At 49.0% G+C, this 19,282-nt stretch overlaps 1 protein-coding gene across 1 annotated transcript; it reads left to right on the forward strand.

The window, feature by feature from the left end:
- Positions 1-1,675: 1,675 nt before the first annotated feature.
- On the forward strand, positions 1,676-18,443 carry Mxd1 (MAX dimerization protein 1). Its single transcript, XM_051154846.1, has 6 exons — positions 1,676-1,908; positions 2,191-2,290; positions 7,609-7,638; positions 15,324-15,438; positions 16,785-16,944; positions 17,331-18,443. Exons 1-6 carry the CDS (start codon positions 1,836-1,838, stop codon positions 17,531-17,533), a joined length of 681 nt encoding a protein of 226 aa, XP_051010803.1. The 5' UTR covers positions 1,676-1,835; the 3' UTR covers positions 17,534-18,443.
- The last annotated feature ends 839 nt before the right edge of the window (positions 18,444-19,282 follow it).

The raw sequence follows: 19,282 nt of genomic DNA on the forward strand, positions 1-19,282 counted from the left end.
TCTTGGTGCTTAACTTACTTGCTTCTCTCTGGCTTAGGTTTCAAACTTTGACCACCCTTTTACAAAGAACCGTGTGGCTTTTCAGTTAGAGTGATAAAGGGAAAGAAATATCCTGAAATAAGATTGTGTTGAAACAAATTGTTGAGAGCAAAAAAGAAAGACTAAAAAGATGTCAGATATTCACAGTAAACTTGGGAGGAAATATAAAAGAGCAAACCCCAAGATGTTAAAAATGGCTGACACAAAGCATTTTATGAATATTAAATTGCTTAACAATTGCATACATTACTTTAGTTTTTAAACTTAATTTAACAATGTCCCAAGTGGTTCTTTTTCCCCATTCTCATTTTCAGGTTCCATGCTTTCATGAAAAACTGCCATCAGTGTATGCGTGTCAGCGTAGAGTCCTTGCTTGGATCCTTGCATGGGCCAGGCTCCACTGCACTGCAATCCGCATGTGTTATCCACAGTTTGAATTGTGTTCTGTGACTGTCTGAAATACTGTTTGTTTGTTTGTTTGTTTGTTTGTTTGTTTGTTTTGCTTTGCTTTGTTATTGCTGTTGGCTTTTGCTTTGTTTTTGTATAATTGCAGATTAGAGGATTGCCAGGCCAGTTGTGGGTGAGATGACAGGGGTTCAGGTCTTTCCTCAAGCTAAGGGAGAACAGGAAAGTTATTTGTCTCTGAGCCTCTTTTTGTGCAAAATGTAGGTAATGAAGGCAATCCCTCAGGATTGTCCTGGGGGATGGAAACAGTGTAGTAGATTACTTGACATGTATATACTAAGAAAAGATAAACGCTTTTATTTTTAAAGTACCCTGCTCATTTCGGTTTGTGGATTTCTTACCCCGTAGCTTTATTCCTGTCTTTTAAATTGGAGATGTTGACATTGCACTTTGGGTCTCGAATGGGCTCTCATTTCAAAAACCGTGATCGCTCAAGGACCTGTGTTTACAGACTGAGCTTTCCTGCGGATGTGAGTGGAGCACTCGCGATTTGTGGCCTAGGGGGAGAGGCCTGCTCTGGAGTGTTTTCCTCCGGGATGGAAGGGGCGGTCCTGGGTTTTGCTTTATACTCGGTAGGCACCAGGCTACTAGATGCAGCAGTGGTATAAGGGAGCCGGCTGTTTCCCATGCCCCTGGGGTGGGAGCTAGGTGCCACCATCTGTCCTAGGTGCTCAACTAGGCCTGAAGTTCTCCCTGGAGACAGTGGGCAACAGGTCGGCAACCAGTGGGCGGGGGGAGGGGCGGGGGCCCGCCCTGCCCTCCTGCCTTGTAACCAATCAGAGGTCCGGGAGTGGACCGCTGCTTAGGCAGAGCAGTGACGTCATTGTAGCCGGGAGGTTTCCGAGGGCTCAGCCAATGAGGCGCGGGCGCAGCGGCATTCCCTGTTCTGTTTTTGCCCAATATCCGCACAGCCCAAGGGGGCCCGGCTGTCGGCGTGGAGCCAATGGTAGGCCGGCAGGAGCATGAGGCGGAGTTGCGAGTCCTATGACCAACGGGGTGTAGGGGGCGGAGTCCGGGCCTTGTCAAGCCGGGCCAACCAGCGGGAGGAGCGGGCTTCTGGGGCGGGGCCGATGGCACTTCCCCAATCGTAGCGAGTCGGGGGCGGGCCGGGCCTCGGGCAACCCAATGAGGGGCGCCGCCGCCGCGGGCCTGTCAAAGGACGGGGCCGGGGGCGGGCGGCGGCGAGTCGGGATAAACACTCGGCGGTGGCGGCTGGGCTCTGGGCTCCGTGCTGTCCCAGCTCTGCCCCTCCTGGCTGGCCAGCGCGGCGGCTCCTCGGTGTTCCCGGCCGGTGACCCGCGGGCACGGAGAGGCGGCCCGCCGGGTGCAGGATGGCGACAGCCGTCGGGATGAACATCCAGCTGCTGCTGGAGGCGGCCGACTACCTGGAGCGGCGAGAGAGAGGTGCACGGCGGGCTGCGGGCCGGGCGGGCGGCCGCTGGGGTGGTTGGGGCGCGGGCCGGCGTCGAGCGCCAACCCCCGGGCCCGCGCCCCAAAAGCCGAGCGCGGGGGGCGGCGAGCAGCTGGAACCTTCCACACCTGCTCCGAACCGAGGGCGTCCACGCCAGGAAAGAGCAGGCATTGTTCTCAGAATTCTGCCTGCCTGCGCCCGCCCGGTGCCCCGGACTCCGACAGACAGACAGATGCTCTGGGCCCATTCATTAACAGGACCCCTCGGTTTTCTAGAAGCTGAGCATGGGTATGCCTCCATGTTGCCGTACAGTAGCAAGGACAGAGATGCCTTCAAACGGAGGAACAAGCCTAAGAAGAACAGCACCAGTAGCAGGTAACTGTTCAGTGTTCTCCTTCTCTGTAGCTAACACGCGAGCTGATTGTTAGTAGACTTAAGGGATTCTAGCCCTACCGATACATTGAGGGCTCATTAGTGCGCACAGGGTGTCGAGCAGCCCTTCTTTTTAAGCTGAAAAAAGTAAAAATATCTTACAGTTCATTGTGACTTTTTTTTTTTTCTACTTTTTACCTCGGAACAAAGCAAAACTCTGAAGCTTCCAGGGGTGGGGGTGTAGCAGTAGGGTCACTATTTTTGCCTTCCTCATCAAACAATATAGTTCCCATGTTTCCTTTAATTCACAACGTGGCGTGTTACCAGTTGATTGTGCTTATTATAGAGAAGATTTTATCAACAAAAATATATGGCCTGCCTGACACAGGTAGTAGAAATTTGTACTTAACGTGTACATTAAATGAGGTAGTTTGTCTGATAACTCAATTGTGACCTCTCTTCCTGATGGCTGAACCCAGTGACTGAGGTTAGAGCCCACTTCTGTGAGAAGATGTGAGTAACATTAGGATGTCAGCAGATTGCAGCCTTTTCCTGTTAGCTCCACAGATTACAATATAGTCCTCTAAAGCTGCGAATTTCACCGCAGTGTTTAGCTAATGGCTGGGGACTGGCAGCCCCTGATCCACACTAACATTTCATCTGTTACTGTCCCTGTGTGTGTTGTCCCTGCTTTGCTCTTAAAATACTAGTTGTAGCTGGACATGATGGTGCACATCTTTAATCCCAGCACTCAAGAGGCAGAGGCAGGTGGAGCTCTGTGAGTTGGAGGCCAGCCTGGTCTACTTAGGGAATTCCAGACCAGCCAGGGCTACATGGTGAGACCCTGTCTCAGAAAACAAAAACAAAAGCCCTAACTAGTTGGTAGGAGCCTGTGTTACTAGGGCCATATCTTCCATGCCTGTCAACTAAAAGCATTGATGTTTTCATTTCCAATTTAGAATCCCAATCTCCCCTCCTCACAAGTACTATACAGGTAGCCTCTGTGGCTTAATACAGACCACTAAACCCCAGGAAGTGCCCACTCAAATTCACCCACCTCGTCCTTGGTTCACCCTGTTCATCGTCCTTAGTGTTGGAATCATAGAACTGAACAGCACACTCCACCATGCTCCTGACTAAGGCACCGGAAGGGTGGACTGGACCTGGTAATTACCTGGTGGGTTTTCATGATCCTCTCCTCTAGCATAGCCTGGCGGGTGGTGGTAGTCAGTAGGACTGCACATGGGCACTACAACCTTTAAGGAGGATGTTCGCAGTGGCATGAGTCCAACAGTGGCATCAAAAAGGGCTTTGCTGCATTTGCAGTAGTATTGTTTTCACATAGATGAACTCCAGAAGCTTGTGTGTTGTTTATTGTTGTGTCTGTACTAGTGTATTCCACATTTGCCTTTATTATTACCACTCGTGAATTGGGAGGAATTGTCCGCCTCGCTAGTCTTAAGCTCTAACACCTTAACAGTATAGGAGTGCTGGGGGCATTGAGGCATGGAGAATAGAAAGGTATTGCTGAAGTGATTTGGCCCCAGATGATTGTGAAAGCTTAGAATGTTAAGCCAAGCACTAGACTCCTTCCTTTGTTATTAGCCCACAGTACTCCTAAAAGTGGCTACAGTTCCTGAGTTTTGGAAAAGCTGGAAACCCTTCTTAGGAGGCTTGCTTTCCACTCTTAGAGATAGGGCTATCATAGCTGTCCATGTCCTTCGCTAACAGGGGATGGGTGTGATACAGTCAGAGTCCAGGATTAAAGTCTGAACAGGTAGTTTTATGTAAGTATGCTCTCCTCTGTGCCTGTTGGCATGCTCCTCACCTGGGGAGTGAGAGAGCCATTAGAGAGTTGCTGGCCGTCAGTCAGAATCAGCCTTCTGCCCAGGGAGACACTGTTAGTTCACAGAACTCTCGCAAAACAACAGGTTCATCATGTTCCGGTTGAAATACTATGTTCTTTGCTGTGGAGTCTGAGGAAATACTGTGCTTTGAACAATAAGAAATTAGATTCAGCCACTATCTCTTATTGGTAACTGAAAATGCAGTTTGTTTTAAAACTGCTTGTCAAGATAGATAGATAGATAGATAGATAGATAGATAGATAGACAGACAGACAGCATAATGAATGTCAGTAGCTTAGAAAAATAGAACCTTTCTTTCCTTATCATTTTTTAAATCACTTAGTTATTATTTAGAATTGAAATTGAGAGCTTTGTTTTTCTTGTTTTTGTTTGCTGTTATTTTTAAAGAAAAACGTCCCAGGGCAGAAGATGTGCCTCATCCCAGTGGCAGAGCACTTATCTAGCATGAGTGAGGCCTTGGATTCAATCCCCACACGGAACAGCAACAACAAAAAAGCAAAGGTCTTGCCTGTTGCCCCACTAGCCCCAAACTCCTGAGTTCCAGTGATCCTCCTGCCTCAGCTTCTGAAGTAGCTGGAACTGCGTACACGTCCTGCCTGTGCTATTTTTTAGATGTGTATTTTGTTAACATGAGTAAAACAGGCTCTGCCACTGATGGGAAAGAGGAAGTCGGGGACTTGGACACTGCACTGTTTTATAAGAAGTGGCTGTGACGCTGACCTAGCACGAGGAGCCCTCTGACACGCTGCGTGTGGCTGAGTTATCTTTTGATAGGGTATGCGTCTGCGGGGTGAGATTGACCTTACTGGCCATCCAGAGTCCTCGGGGCCTCAGTGGTTGCATGGAAAATGTTTTGACACAGGAAAGTATCTGTGCATTCTCCCATGCCTTAATTAAAGCCTCGGTGCTCAGTGGGGGTGGCTGCTTCTTATTAATGACTAACTCAGTCTCAGCAAGCCGCGCACACTTCAGCTGCACCTGTTAGGTGGCCAGCCCCCTTTAAAAGACACCATGTGCTCAACACTGTTAAGTAATCAAGTAAAACCTGTCATTTCTAAGACTTGAGTTAAAGATTGGAAAGAGTTATGCTTCCTGCAGAGTTTATAGATAAAGTTGTCTTGAGGTTTCAGCACTTTTTCTAATATAGATGCAGATCGTTAGTTTGTGTGTCTGTAGCTCTTAAAGAATACAGAAATTGTTGGTAAGAGTACCTCAGGTGCTCTTTCTCCTCGCAACCTTCCGGGACAGGGTGGGGTGCTCCTTCTCTGTAGTTAAACAGGGAAGTCTTAACTGCTTTCATCCATTTAAAAAAAAAAAAAAAAACCACACAACAAAAACTGTCAGACTTTGAACTTAGAATTCCCAGTTAAAGGTAAAGTGCCACGTGTTTGCAGGCACATGTCTGTGATTTGTCCCTGTATGCCCTGAAGGATGTAACCAGAAGGCTGGTGGGAAACTAGTTGTCAGTGAACCACCTGAACACGAGTTTGGAGGGCCTGGAGACAAAACTTAAAATGCCATCATTATTTTCTCGTTTATTTCTCCTCATGAATAGAAATTCATCTCCCAGGGCCTTATAGAAGAAATGTTTGATTTTAGTACATTTTTATTTACCTCTATGTATGTGTGGAGGTGCACATGGGCCTCTGTCTGCCTGTGGATATCAGAGACAGCTTTCAGGAGTTGGTTCTCTCCCTCCAGCAGGTGCGTCCTGGGTATCAAACTCAGATCCTCAAGTTCTGTAGCAAACATCTTTATCTGCTGAGCCTTCTCATCAACCCCTAGGAGAGAACTTTTAATGCTGAGCTAGAACTTTCCTGTTTGAAGACAACCCTCTGTCCCCACACAGACACACACTGTCCCTGGTCTATACCGTGAACTTGGCTGTGGTAGCAACGATGCCGTACAGGGCTGAGCATTTGCCATGGCTGCCATGAGGCTTTACCGCCTGGGTCACAGACTTTACAAACAGCGCCAATTAGGGTCCCGGGAATCCAGATGCCTTTTCAAACCTGGGCCTCTTGCTCATGGAGAAGCCGCATTCATATGTAGACGGAATCATGTTGACTTCTCATGACTGTGAAAACCTATCCACAAAGTCCAAGGCCAGGTCTGGTCCCCAAGGTCAGCCATAAACACTAATCATGGGTTTCTCACCCAGCATGCCTTTCATCCGAGCCTCACCAGTCACTTTTACAGTTGCTTCCTCATTGATCTGCGCTTCTTTAGTAGATTATTGGCAATTAGTTTCATTCCCATTTAACAGAGGGGTTAAACAAGGACGAGATAGTACAATTGCTTTATCTACATACCAGGGAGGGCAAAGCTGCACTCCTGCTTTTAGCAGACTGCTGCTTTCCAGTTGAATTTGCAAACCCTTGCTTCACCTCACTGCTGTGGGGCAGCAGCATCTTTCTGGAGGAATTTAGTTCAGGAAGCTGAATTGGGGAGGACTTATCTTACCAGTTAAAACAAGACGTTGTAGCCGCACAGCATCATGTTTTAGTGTACACTTCCCTTAGGAGGTGGGGTGACAGTAACGATGCCAACCTTGTGGCTGCGCAGAGACCCTAAAGAACGCTTCGTGGTGTTGTGCAACTCCAGTACACATCACACTGTACAGCGGGGCTTTGTAAGTGACCCTCCTCCTCCATAAAAGGACTGCATGCCTCTTAATACCTCACTGGAGTTCCTTGAACTTTATTTTTTAGATTTATTTTCTTTTTTAATGAATATGGATGTTTTGCGTATGTGTATGTCATGTGCTGCTGCCCACAGAGCTCAGAAGAGGGGTCAGATTCCCTGGAGAGCTGGAGTTATAGACCGTTGTGAGCTGCTATGTAGGTAGTAGGAATAAAACCCTGGTTCTCTGCAAGACACCAAGTGCTCTTAATCCCTGAGCCATCTCACCATCCCTCAAACTGTATTTTAGAGACTTTCAACCATCTGACTCCCCAAGTAGACTCCTTTAGAAGAACCCAAGGAACACCCCCACCCCCCCCCCCGCTTATCTATCTTCTCTCCTACCAACTTTTTAGGGAAAAAAATTAAAATAGGGGTTAGCCAGATAGCTTGTAGGTAATGTGCCTACAGTACAATCATGTGTCCCCTAACATTCATGTATAGCTCAGGCATGGGCGCACACATCTCTGAGCCCTGCACAGTGGGTATGGAAACAGGTCCCTAGAGCTCTCTGACCACCGAACAGAGCTCCAGGTTCATTGAGAAGCCCTGGCTCAAAAACTAAGGTGGAAAACAATAACAAAAAGATGCTAATGTTGACCTGTGGCTTACAACACACACACACACACACAGAGAGAGAGAGAGAGAGAGACAGAGACAGAGACAGAGAAGAAAGAGACAGGAGAGAGGCATATGCACACAGAAAAACAGACAAGAGTAACTGATTTTTTGAAAGACAAATGTAATCTTATTTTCTTGTTCCTCTTTCAGATCAACTCACAATGAGATGGAGAAGAACAGGTGAGTGGGGTGATTTGGAGGAGGGGCTCAGGGAGTTGAATGGATTAATCACTCATCACATTTTTAATGCTCCCAGCACCCACTCCCCACCCGTGTTACCAATGGAGACCCCTGAGTTAGGAGTTTATTCAGGCCCTCCCTCTAACCAGCAGTGCCCATGTGTCACCTGCCGGATGAACCACTTGCTGGCACTGTCACCCTACCTACTCCCAGGGAATGCCTTCAGATGACGCCCACAGATAGTGAGGTGTGCACGCATGGGTTTGCTCTGCAGCTCTACCTTAATCACATGTATATGAGTATGTGCCGTGTGTTTGCACATGCATCTGCACCTGCAGTTACCTGATGAGTAGAGTCTAACTCAGGCAGCTGTGCATATAGAAAACAGGGATGGCTGGAGATCTGGAGGCTGGTTGTTGCAGAAGGGGACCTGCCCCTCTCTGCGCCTCACCTTGCCCCAAACCTAAGCTGGCTCTCCTGGATGGCTGCTTGCTTGCTCCTTAGATAAACCTCTAGTTTCCAAGTCAAGCTGCTGTTCCTTCAGTGATACTGCCTAGTAGCTCTCTCTCTGCTGTACTTTTCACTACCTGACAAAACTTTTAATTAATTTTAAAAGTATGTTAAATGCATTTACATATACACATGTAGTTCCTGGGACAGAGAACAGCTGTTTATTTCTACTGGTTCTGCAAAATAGCATTTTAATGGGAAAGTTTTAAGTGTATAGAGGTAAAGCAAAAGCAATGGAGTCTTGTGTGTCCACCCTGTCTCTATATGATGAACATTGTGGCAGCTTCCTGTAGTCAGTGCCACCCTTCACCATACACGTCCCATCTCCAGTGAAGACTCTTTCTGTCTTTCTTTATTTCTTTTTTGCTTTTTTTTTGAGGCAAGGTTTCTCTGTGTAGCCCTGGCTGTCCTAGTACTTGCTCTGTACCAGGCTGGCTTCGAACTCACAGAGATCCACCTGCCTCTGCCTCCTGAGTACTGGGATTAAAAGCATGCACCACCATGCCTGGCTCAGCTTCTTAAAAAAAAAAGCAAATGTGACCACAGGCCTCTTCTATGCTGAAAAACAATAAGAATTCTTTGAGGAGCTTTAAACAAACAGAGCCCAGCCCTCGTGGAGCCACTCAGACCTAATAGCTGTGGGCTAGGCTCTCATTAGAATTCGTTAAAGGCTTCCCAGGTGACTTTCACATGTAGCTGGCTTGGGACCATGGAACAGCTTCATTCTGCCCCTGACCATCCGTCCACTTGAAATGCAGGCCACCCACCCAGGTGGAGGGTTTCTTAGTGCCTATGAGAACAGGAGGTCGGCTGCGATGGTAGCCCTGCTTTCTGCAAACCTCTGAAGGTCAGGTGAGAATCAAGTTTAAATTTCACCCAGAAAAGGACAGGCCAGATCCTTACCTGGCAGGCAGGGGCTGGCAAGAAAATCAAGCAGTCATCTCTGACCCTCTTTGGATTTCAAGTGAGTATGGTGCTATGTGGGTAGAAGATAGTAGCTGTGGCCTCCCTTCCTCACCCTTAGAGTCTCTCTTATATCTGCCTCAAGTTCTCCTCCTTTCAGACTTTTGTTTTGTTTGCTCTTCGAAACAGGGTTTTATGTAGGCACGTATTTGTATTGCCCAGTTTCAGCCTTTTGGGCCAGGGCTCCATGGTGGAGTGCATGCCTGGCATGTACAGCCTTGGGTCCCATCCCAGCACTGCAAAGAAAAATCAGATTACATCCTTCAGGCAAAAAAATCCCAGTCTTCCATTATTTTATGCCTTTTTCCTCTGTGAGAGTACTACACAGTGTGTGTGTGTGTGTGTGTGTGTGTGTGTGTGTGTGTGTGTGTGTGTGTGTTTCAGTCTATCTGTGTGTGTGCACAAGAGAGCATGGGTTGTTGTTTTAAACAGTTCAGAGATGTTTAGGCTTTGCTTCCTGTGGTCCAAGACCTGAGCCCTATGTTGGATACTAAACAAATTTCAAATTTACACTTGGGTGTGACACCAGCCAGGCCCACCCGACTCTGTCTGACAACAGAAACCCTTTGTTGGTCCATGGAGGGCTGAAGCACACGAAGGACTATGAGGCAGAATCCCAGAAGGTGATTGGAAGTGAGCGCTGGCCGCACAGACCTCAGATTGCTTCTGTGTGGCCTTGTCCTGTGCTTGCTGAGGGAGTTTCTACCCTCTGGCTTCCTGATCTTTTTGGAATTCCGTCTTGCAGGGTTCTAGTGAGTCTTTGCCTGGTTTACAGTGTGTGGTCTGAAAGGGAAGGAAGGCAGGCCTCTGTCGCTTAATTTAGCCAAACCGTGGTCACTACAGCCCAGGGGAAGAGGGTACAGTTTTCTGGCCCTCTCCCTCTCTCTTGTTGGCATTGCATGGCTTAAGAAATTCTTGAGTTTGGGGTCAACAGCTACTGTTGCAGCAACTTGGCTTTGTAGCTGACTCCTTAGGAAAAAGCCACCCTGTCAACCCCTAGGACACTTGAGCCTCCTCTTTTTTTTTTTTTTTTTTTTTTTTTTAAAGACAGGGTTACATACATCCCAGACTGACTTCAAACTTCCTGTATAGCCAAGGATGACTTTGAACTTCTTATCCTCCCACTAGAATGCTGGGATTATAGGAGTGCACTGCCACACCCAGTTCATGCTGTGCTGGGCGCAAACCCAGCAATCACCCTGCTGAGTTACACTCTCCACTCCCCATAGCCATATATAGATTGTGGGGGCACACAAAATAAAAGCCACCCCCCAAAATTCTAAGGTGGGATTTTCCTCCCCACCCCCCCCCCACCCCCACCCCTTGGTGTGGCAGAGTTGAATACACTTGGGTTTCTGTGGCACCTTAAACATTCAGGACAGTTAGACAGGTGACTGTGAGAGGCACCTGTTAGCCCTGGTCCATTTCTCTTCCGCTGGGCTGGGTCTCAACAGTTAAGTACCCGGCATCTGCAAGAGAAGGAAAGATGTGTAGAATGGGGGCGGTGTGTGTCGAACACCCACACTTCCACAGGACAAAGGAGGTGTATGAGCGCATCTGTCATGTAATTGCTGGGTCTGTCATTTACTTCAGGAAACCAGTCTCCTCGCTGATTCTGCTGCCCTGAGTACTCTAACTCTGGCTTACGCCCAGGGCTGCTTCTTTTTGTTTCATTTTACAGAGTTACTTGTTTTAATTTGTGTGTCTGGGTATTTTACCTGCATGAATGTAGATGCACCATGTGCATGCCTGACGCCTGAGGAGTTCAGAAAAGGGCGTTAGATCCCCAGAAACTGGAGCTGTGGACAGTCATGCTGAGCTACTGTGTAAGCGCTGGAACCCAACACAGAGGCAGCAGAGACCACTGTTCAACTCAACATTGCTTTGCTTCCTTAGTAAGACTTGGGTCCTCTGACCTCATACTTTATAGCTTGAGCACACCTAGTGACCCTGCAGTGGATCTGTGCTATTTAAGTCTCTGCACACACCATGATGGGAGAGAAAGCACTGAAGGTCTACCCTCTCCTTTTTGGATAGAAATCACAGGCACCTTCTAATGTAAAACAAAACAAAACAGTGCTGCACAAGGTCAAGCACACCATGCTTTAGTGAAACAGGTCCTGGGCGTCCACAGGTGCCATAGCCCTAAGCACCCTGGTCAGCATGGACAGGCGCGCGCAATATTATCTATCTCTGAGGTCCAGTGCTTGATGAGAAACTTGGTGTCTTTTTGTCCTCGCTAGTGAGCTAGCCACATAGAAAGTTCAGTGTGAGTGAGTGAGTTCCACCCAGTGAGGGAGGAAAGCAGATTATCACAGGATGCACTCAGGGTGTTCTGGGGTGCTTGTGGGTAAGGAAGAGGGGCAAAGGGAGCCCATTCAGAGGCTTGGGGGACTGATTTTTAAATGCTTCAGAGGCAGGGTCAGGGACTTGCTCTTCTCCAGCATCACCCCAGCACCCAGGAGGAAAGAAGCAACGCACAGTAGTCCCCTGAGCAGCTCTTCAGGATAGAGTGGAAGAACCAAGTGCCTGCCTGTTGACCACCAAGTGCGCAGTACACTGTGGGATTCCTATCTAATACTTAAGCCCCGCAAGACAGAGATTTAACAGACACACGGGAGCTTGACAGCTTCTAAGTCAGGAAGCTCAGGGTGGGTGCGGGGTCTGGAGCTCTGTCTGCACTGTTACTCTTCACTCTGAGTCTGTTCCTAGGTACACAGATCACTGTGAGGCACCGTTAGCCCTGGGGTCATTTCTCTTTCACTTTGGCAATTTGGTTTTCTGTCCTTCGTGACCCGAGGAAAGTTGAGCAAAACTAACAGCACTGCGGCGTGTGAGCACATTTTACATTTAGATCGCTAGTCTGTTGGGGTTTATTTTGGTGGGGACTCCGCACTCCCAGGCCAGGTCTGCATGCTCACTCCAGGGTCTGCAACCCTCTCTTTGTGTCTGAGTGTGCTCTGCCTGCACCTGTGTGCAGGGCCACGCTAGCCGGCTAGCTTTCAAGCTTCGCAGCTCCCTAACTGTAGTTTCAGTGCAGCACGTTCCTCCTCACTCTTTCCAGAATGCTGCCACTCTCTCACGTGGATTCTTGTAGATGAAGTTTAGGCTAACTTTCCAACATTAAAAAAAAAACAAACTGTTGGGATTTTGTTTTTGTGGAGTTGTATTAAGTTGGAGGAATGCTGGCGTTTTTGCTTTGAGGGGTCATCGCCAGGAATGTGCAGAGTTTTTCCATTCACTCAGATTTTCCTGTCCTTCAGCCATGGCTGATAGTTTCTTCCCATCAGTCCTTCCCACGTTGTTTTAACTTCGCTCCTCTGTCTTGCCCTGGGAAGGGCGGTACACTCTCCAGGTGTCCGCGCCTGTCCATCCAGGTCTGAGTCCTCACCTTTTGCTTTGTGAAGGCCTTTGGGATAGAGGTTTGGAGGGGGCTGGGGTACATCAGAATGCCAGAGCCTGCAGCCTGGAAAGCGAGGCACATGCCTCCCTCCTGACCTGAATCCTGCGGCCACATGACACAAGTGACCTCAGAGGCCCTCCTGCTGCCCTTGCTAGCTTATAAATGCTCTACTGATATTTTCCTTCCACATAAGTGATGTCTGTATTTCCACAGAAGGATGAGCTTGGTTACCAGATATTCCCAGGGCAGAAGTTGTCTATTCTCTTGAGTGTTTTATCTGTCGCCTCTCCTTGATGTGCACCCTGACTTGTGGGTGTCTGGGAGGGAGATTGAAGCATTCTGCCAATCCATGTCTGCTCACGGTAGTTACCCACACCCCTACACTAATGTTGGGTTGGGTAGCAATTGACTGATGCAGAAAGGTAAAAAAATAATAATAATAATTAGGGCCTGGGGGGCTTGCCCACCAAGAGGATTGTGGTTGATCTGTGTGGACTGCTGGCTACAGTCCACTCATGACAGCAAGCACCGTGGATTGCAGTGCTAGTGAAAGCGTGGCTTCTTGTGTGCTGTAGATGCAAGCCTTTTGTCTACATGACCCCCTGAAGAGCCATCAGGAATCTCTCCAAGTTCATTACGTAAGTTCAAGGCAGTGTGGCACTGCTAGACAGGCTGAAGGGGTGACAGGAGCCAGTGCACAGCACCAGCTTCTGCCAGATCAGGAGCTAAAGGCCACTCTTGGAAACAAAAGACTGTCTAAAGGGACAGTAAGATAGCCTAGGGGGACAGTGACAGATCTGCACATTTCCAGTCTTATATCTGTGTGACCGCATCTCAGGAGGACAGTGTGACAGACTTACCTCTATAGTCTTTTCAAATATTGAGCAGGATGCTAAGCATCTATATGTAACTAGTCTGTAAACTTTAGAGATAGGCTAGTGCAAGTAAGTCATGTAACAATATAGTTTCTCCTTTTTAAGACTTTTTTTTTTTTTTAAGTATGTGCCTGTGTTTGGGTGTGTGCATGTGAGCGTAGGTGTCTGTGGAAACTGGAGGCATCAGATCCCATGCTGGTTGTGAGTTGCCAAACCTGCTGAGAACTGAATCCAGTCTGGATTCAGAGAACTGGTCCTCTGGAAGAGCAGCACTGAGCTGTCTGCAGCCCTCATGATGTCTCTTTGGTATTACTTTTCTAGTGTGCGAGTTGACCGGTTTGCCTGTGGCATTTTCAGACATGTGCACTGTATCTTGTTTCTGCTTGTACAGTATTCCAATGGCATGATCAGTGTTGGAGTGTCCCCACCATCCAGTACTGTGCACATGACTTCTGCTTCTCTCTCCTCCCCTCCACCCCTTAACGCTATTGAGTCTTTGCTGTGGGTGCTTCCACAGGGCAGGACTTTACAGCCAACATCCAGACTTTGACGCCCACCAGCTCAGGGTGACAATGTGCTCCTGAGCTCAGCGACCCTCGGCACACCATAATCCAGATGGGACAGGGGCCTCCGAACAAGGTCCAAGCCATGTCTCCTGGTGCTGCCTCAGAAGGGTCTGCCCTGTTCCCTCTCAGCTGGAGGCAGTCTGCCTAGCGGGCTGTGTGTGGGAAAAGGTCCAAGCTCTGTGTAGAGGTGACGAGATGGACTCTGTCTTCGAGGGACAACTGCCACAGTCATCAGTGTGCATGTTAAGTCAGCATGAGTTAGCTGCCACCCAGCCTCCCAAGGAGTGTGAGTGAAGGCTTGAGAGACAGACACCAAGGCTATAGAGAACCCCACGAATGAGGATTCCCTGTGGGCTAAGATGACTCAGGAAGGTTTTAGGAGGTTGTAGACCTACACAGACGCCCTCAAAGTTAGCCATTTCTCATATCCCTGGAATCTGTTACAACCTATGGTGAAGACCAAGCCAGGGTTTCAATGAAGTACAAATGTCCAAGGTTGTGGGGCTCCTGTGCTCCTGGTCATTCTGTGACACGGGAGCTATGTGTGGCTCTTGTTCCTTTCTTGTCAGCCTTTGTCCAGCACACTTAAGATGGAGAAGCATTTCTCCCAGCCACACATTAGTCAGCATTGCCTGTGACAAACATATTCCACTTGTGGAAAAAAAAATGTATGTAACTGTTAGAATAACAGTAGATTTGTGCAGTCAGAAAACCCAAACTTACCAAAAATTTTTCATTAAAAATGCCCCTCCCTGCCTTCCTTCTGCGTCTTCTTGCCAGCCTTCTCTGCCCAGCCACGGTCACTGGTGTCTGGTGAACTGTTGAAGACTCGAGCACACAGAAGCACGTGAATGTGGCTTCTCGCTTCCCTGCCCTGTCTGTGCAGATGGTGTACTCAGTTTGCTCAGATCACTGCCATAGAGCACGGTCTCAGTCTTTTTCATAGCTGCATAGTCTTCCCCTGTGTGAATATACCATAACTTACTTGATCGATTGCCAACAGGGGCTCTTTTTTGCTCCCATCTTTGCTAACATATATCTCCTCAGTGAGTAACTGCAAACATAGAATCTACGCTCAGCAATGATATAGATTCAGTGACTTAGGAAGAGAGTGAAGGCCGAGGACTTTCCCCATGGTATGTCATCTTCTGACTCAGGAGAAGCTGATAAAAGTGCCTCATGAAGAGGTTTTATTTATGCCCCACCCTCCTGAATTAGAAATGGAATCAGACGTTCTGCTTCTCCCTGGGTTTCCGTGCAGGGGCCTGCCCTCATTCAGTGTCATTGCTGGCACCAGCCTTTACTGGGTCAGGCACTTCAGAGCCTGTTGTGGGGGTCTCAAGTGCTGCTATGCTCCTGTTTCCACAGGCGTGCTCACCTCCGCCTGTGCCTAGAGAAGTTGAAGGGATTGGTGCCACTGGGCCCTGAGTCAAGCCGACATACCACACTGAGTCTGCTGACAAAAGCCAAATTGCACATAAAGGTAGGTGCCTTGACCTGCTGCAGCTCTGCCCCTTCCGGCCTGGTGAGGGTGTCTCAGCTACTGTGAGGACAAACAAGCGTGTATCTCCAGGATGGGCTCTGGGCTGCTCCCACCTGCCTCCCCAGCATGCAAAGCCCAGGGAAAGGGTCCAGTCAGAAATTCAGGCCCTGGTACCTCTAGCTACTGGTATCCCCACCATCACCAGGACCTCAACATCTCATAGCCCGATCTGTGCCCATCTGCACCTACCACTGTCAACTGAAGGAGACCCCACAGTCCCCTTTATGCTCTGTACTATCTACACACACACACACACACACACACACACACACACACACACACACACCTGCTGCACCATGAGATGCAAACCCATTGTCCCTCAGCTGTGTGAGTTATTCTAAATGCTCTTGGATTCAGGACATGTGGTCACCAGATCTATCCTGCCTCGGTTGCAGTGTGGCAGGGCCTGCGGCCCTCTCTCCATTCCTTGTCTTATCGTTGTGGTACCAGGGCCACCATACCTACCATTTCCTCTGCAGTACCTTGCCCCGACTTCTCTGTGGCTAGCCTCTCCTGGTGCTGCGCAGGGCTCCCAGAAGCCTCTGTCCCCTTTCCTGCCATGGGATCAGTGTCCTGTGTGGTGGTTAGGTGTCTCCAGAATTGTCCTGTAGCTCCATGAGGGAACCAGGTCTTTGTACATACGTGTATCCTGAGCACCTCATGATGTCTATCTGTGCCAACTCCAGCATCACCATTCAGCCATAGGTTGGTTAGACAAATGCCAGTTTATTAAGTGCTAGTATCATATGTTTGGACAGCTCTGGGAGAGAGCCTACATTGGAAGCAAAACAGCTACAATTAAACACTCTCTTTAATTATCTGAAGAACATGAGGAGTCAGGGACAGATTTGTAAGAATAAGTCTAAGGAACTGTGCGTGATAGCTCACTTTGTGATTGGGGCTGTGCTGGGATAAACGTCTTTATAAACAGACATGTTTGTAGCTCACTTGCAGTGTGGCATTCCAGTTCTGAGAGGTGTTCAGATGGTAGCCACGAATATGAAGACCAGGCCAGGGGTCTGTAGTATTTTGGCTTACCAAGGCTAAGGGGTGTGAGACTCAAACTGTCGGACTCTGCCTGCATCTCTGTGACAGGCCAGCCCCGTAGAGCATGAGTGCTGAAGTTAGAGCCTCAGTCACTGGCCAGGTGAGAAGCATGACAAGGGACATAGCACCCATCTCCTAGGGACACATAGCATATTGCCTTGCTATCGGGGCAGGTATGGGTTCTTTGCTTGTGTAGAACACACCCCAAAGGCTCCAACAACCACCCCTTTGACTCGCAGAAACTTGAAGATTGTGACAGAAAAGCTGTCCACCAAATAGACCAGCTTCAGCGTGAGCAGCGGCACCTGAAGCGGCGGCTGGAGAAGCTGGGTGCTGAGAGGACTCGGATGGACAGCGTGGGCTCTGTGGTATCCTCAGAGCGCTCTGACTCAGACAGGGGTGAGCCACACCTGCCAGGGGGGCTTCAGGCAGCAGGGCCAACCCCAGAGCAGATAAGGCAGGGCTCATAGGGGCTGTGGAGGCGGTTCAGTGGGTGAAGATACCTGCCACTAAGCCTGAGTTTGAACCCTGGGACTAACAGTGGAAGGAGAAAAATAACTCCTGAAGGTTGTTCTAACCTCCACTTATGTACAGTCACGCTCACTAAAAATGCAATAAAAAACATAAAGAGGCAGGGCTCGGGCCTTCGGAACCTGAGCCACAAGCCTGGCATAGCCCCTACACCTAACTCTGCTAGAATTAGGTAGTGGTGCCCAAGAAGGGATGGGGGAAGCTCCGAGGTGCCCCGGGAGCTGTCGCTCATCCATGTGTCTCATCCTCTGCAGAAGAGCTGGACGTGGATGTGGACGTGGATGTGGACGTGGAGAGCACAGACTACCTCACTGGGGACCTGGGCTGGAGCAGCAGCGTGAGTGACTCGGACGAGCGAGGCAGCATGCAGAGCCTGGGCAGTGATGAGGGCTACTCCAGTGCCAGTGTCAAGAGAGCCAAGCTCCAGGACGGGCACAAGGGAGGCCTCGGGCTATAGGAGAGGGCCCACGGGTCCTCTCCACCACACCTGGTTAGGTAGTGCACCAGACCTGCCCAGACGCCCTTGCACGCAAACCTTACGTACCACCTTGACCAAAATCAGCCCTGTCCACTTTGCAGAAAAGCACATAGGGTTGTGGTCCTGAGTGCGGTCGGTAGCTTCTCTGTCCATTCACGTCGACGCTGAGAGACTGTACATTCCAGTCAGTTCGAAGCACCCAAGAATCCTTAGCTCTAAGCAGTTCTCGCCTCTCAGCAGCCCCCTGTGCACTGTCCTCCTGCAGCTGACCAGCTCTTTCCTAGTTTTTTGGCCTATAATGGTACTCACCCTGGAGAGAAGCTCACTCTTTGTCTGGCACGTAGGAAACCGAAGCAAAGAAACTTCTCGAAGGGAACTCAATCTCAGAAACCCCAAAGAAAGCTTTGAAAGCAAAACCGAGGAGCATTGAGAAGCCAGGAGTACCTCCAGCAAGCTCTGCTGCGGCCCAGCCGCATGCCACGGTGTCCCCGCTAAGAGCGGGCACTCGGCAGCTCAGGAGAACAGTGTGCCCTGCGTGCTGTTCCGGGGGCCTGGCTGTGTGCTGTTCTCAAGCACCCCGTGCCCTAAGTTTGTTGATGCTACTAGTCTCTGGAACACTGTCCTACCTCAGAGATAGATGAGATCTCCATTGTCCACAGAACGAAAGTGATTGTGCTTCTTTGTCCCCACGGTCTCCTCTACCTGCTTCCCTGTTGGACTCCCAGCAATAACTGAGTTCTGGCGCTGGCTGAGCTAGTAGCCACTGTCTCTGAGAGAAAAGGGCCACATTTCTTCTCTGTGGCAAGTAAACAGGAGGGCCTGTGTCACCAGGGCTCTCCTGCTGAGCTATTTTTGAACACATCTGGGAGCCTCCTTCTGGAGACTTCCAGGTCCGTGGCTTAAAAGGATGATTTTTTTTTTCCCTTGTGGCATTTTTATTTAAGTTAAACCAGAGCACATGTGTATGTACATAAGACACACAAAACCTATAAATACTATTTATTCATTTTATATAAACTAATGTAATGGAATATAAATTCTTATGACTGCTTTTATAGATGTTCTAGAAACTTTGTACGTAGCTGTCTACAAAATTAGTTCACTCCCCTTGAATATTTTTGCATTCGTATTTTGAGGTCTAGATGTTTTCAGCCTCTGGTGAATCCTTTTCATTGAGTCTGAACCATCTGTAAATCTGTGCTCTGCAGCCAAGCCTGTGTCCCAAGTAATGGAGCACTCCTGAGATCCCCAGGTGCCACCAATGGGCTCCATGGCTGACTGGGTAGCAGGTGGCTACAGAGTCACACACCCTCTTCAAGTCCAACCATACCCTGGCAGAAAGAGCAGCCCCAGCCATGCAAGGTCACTGTGGGTGTCATGGGTTCCTTAATGGTCCCAAAAGTCCTGTTTTGGCTTTTTATTTTTCTCTTGTTGGAGTGTTTCCCAAATACCAGCTGAAAATTAGCACAGAAACACAGCTTGGATGCCGTTTGCATTTGTAAAGCCCCTTCCCGAGTCTAAGCAGAGCAATGGTGTTGAAGGAGCTGGCAGGGCCTGTCTCTGGAAGATACAGCTGCAAACTGAGGTCTCCTTCCATCCCACCCCCACCCGAGAGTCATGTCTGCTCACTGCATCCAAAGCCATTAGAAATTCAAGACACGGGAGAAGCTTGCGGGCTGCACCGGAGGAGGGGACAAAACTTGTACACATATTTATTTCACTTTAGAA

This window comes from Acomys russatus, chromosome 13 (assembly GCF_903995435.1).
Source record: "Acomys russatus chromosome 13, mAcoRus1.1, whole genome shotgun sequence".
NCBI classification, from domain to species: domain Eukaryota; kingdom Metazoa; phylum Chordata; class Mammalia; order Rodentia; family Muridae; genus Acomys; species Acomys russatus.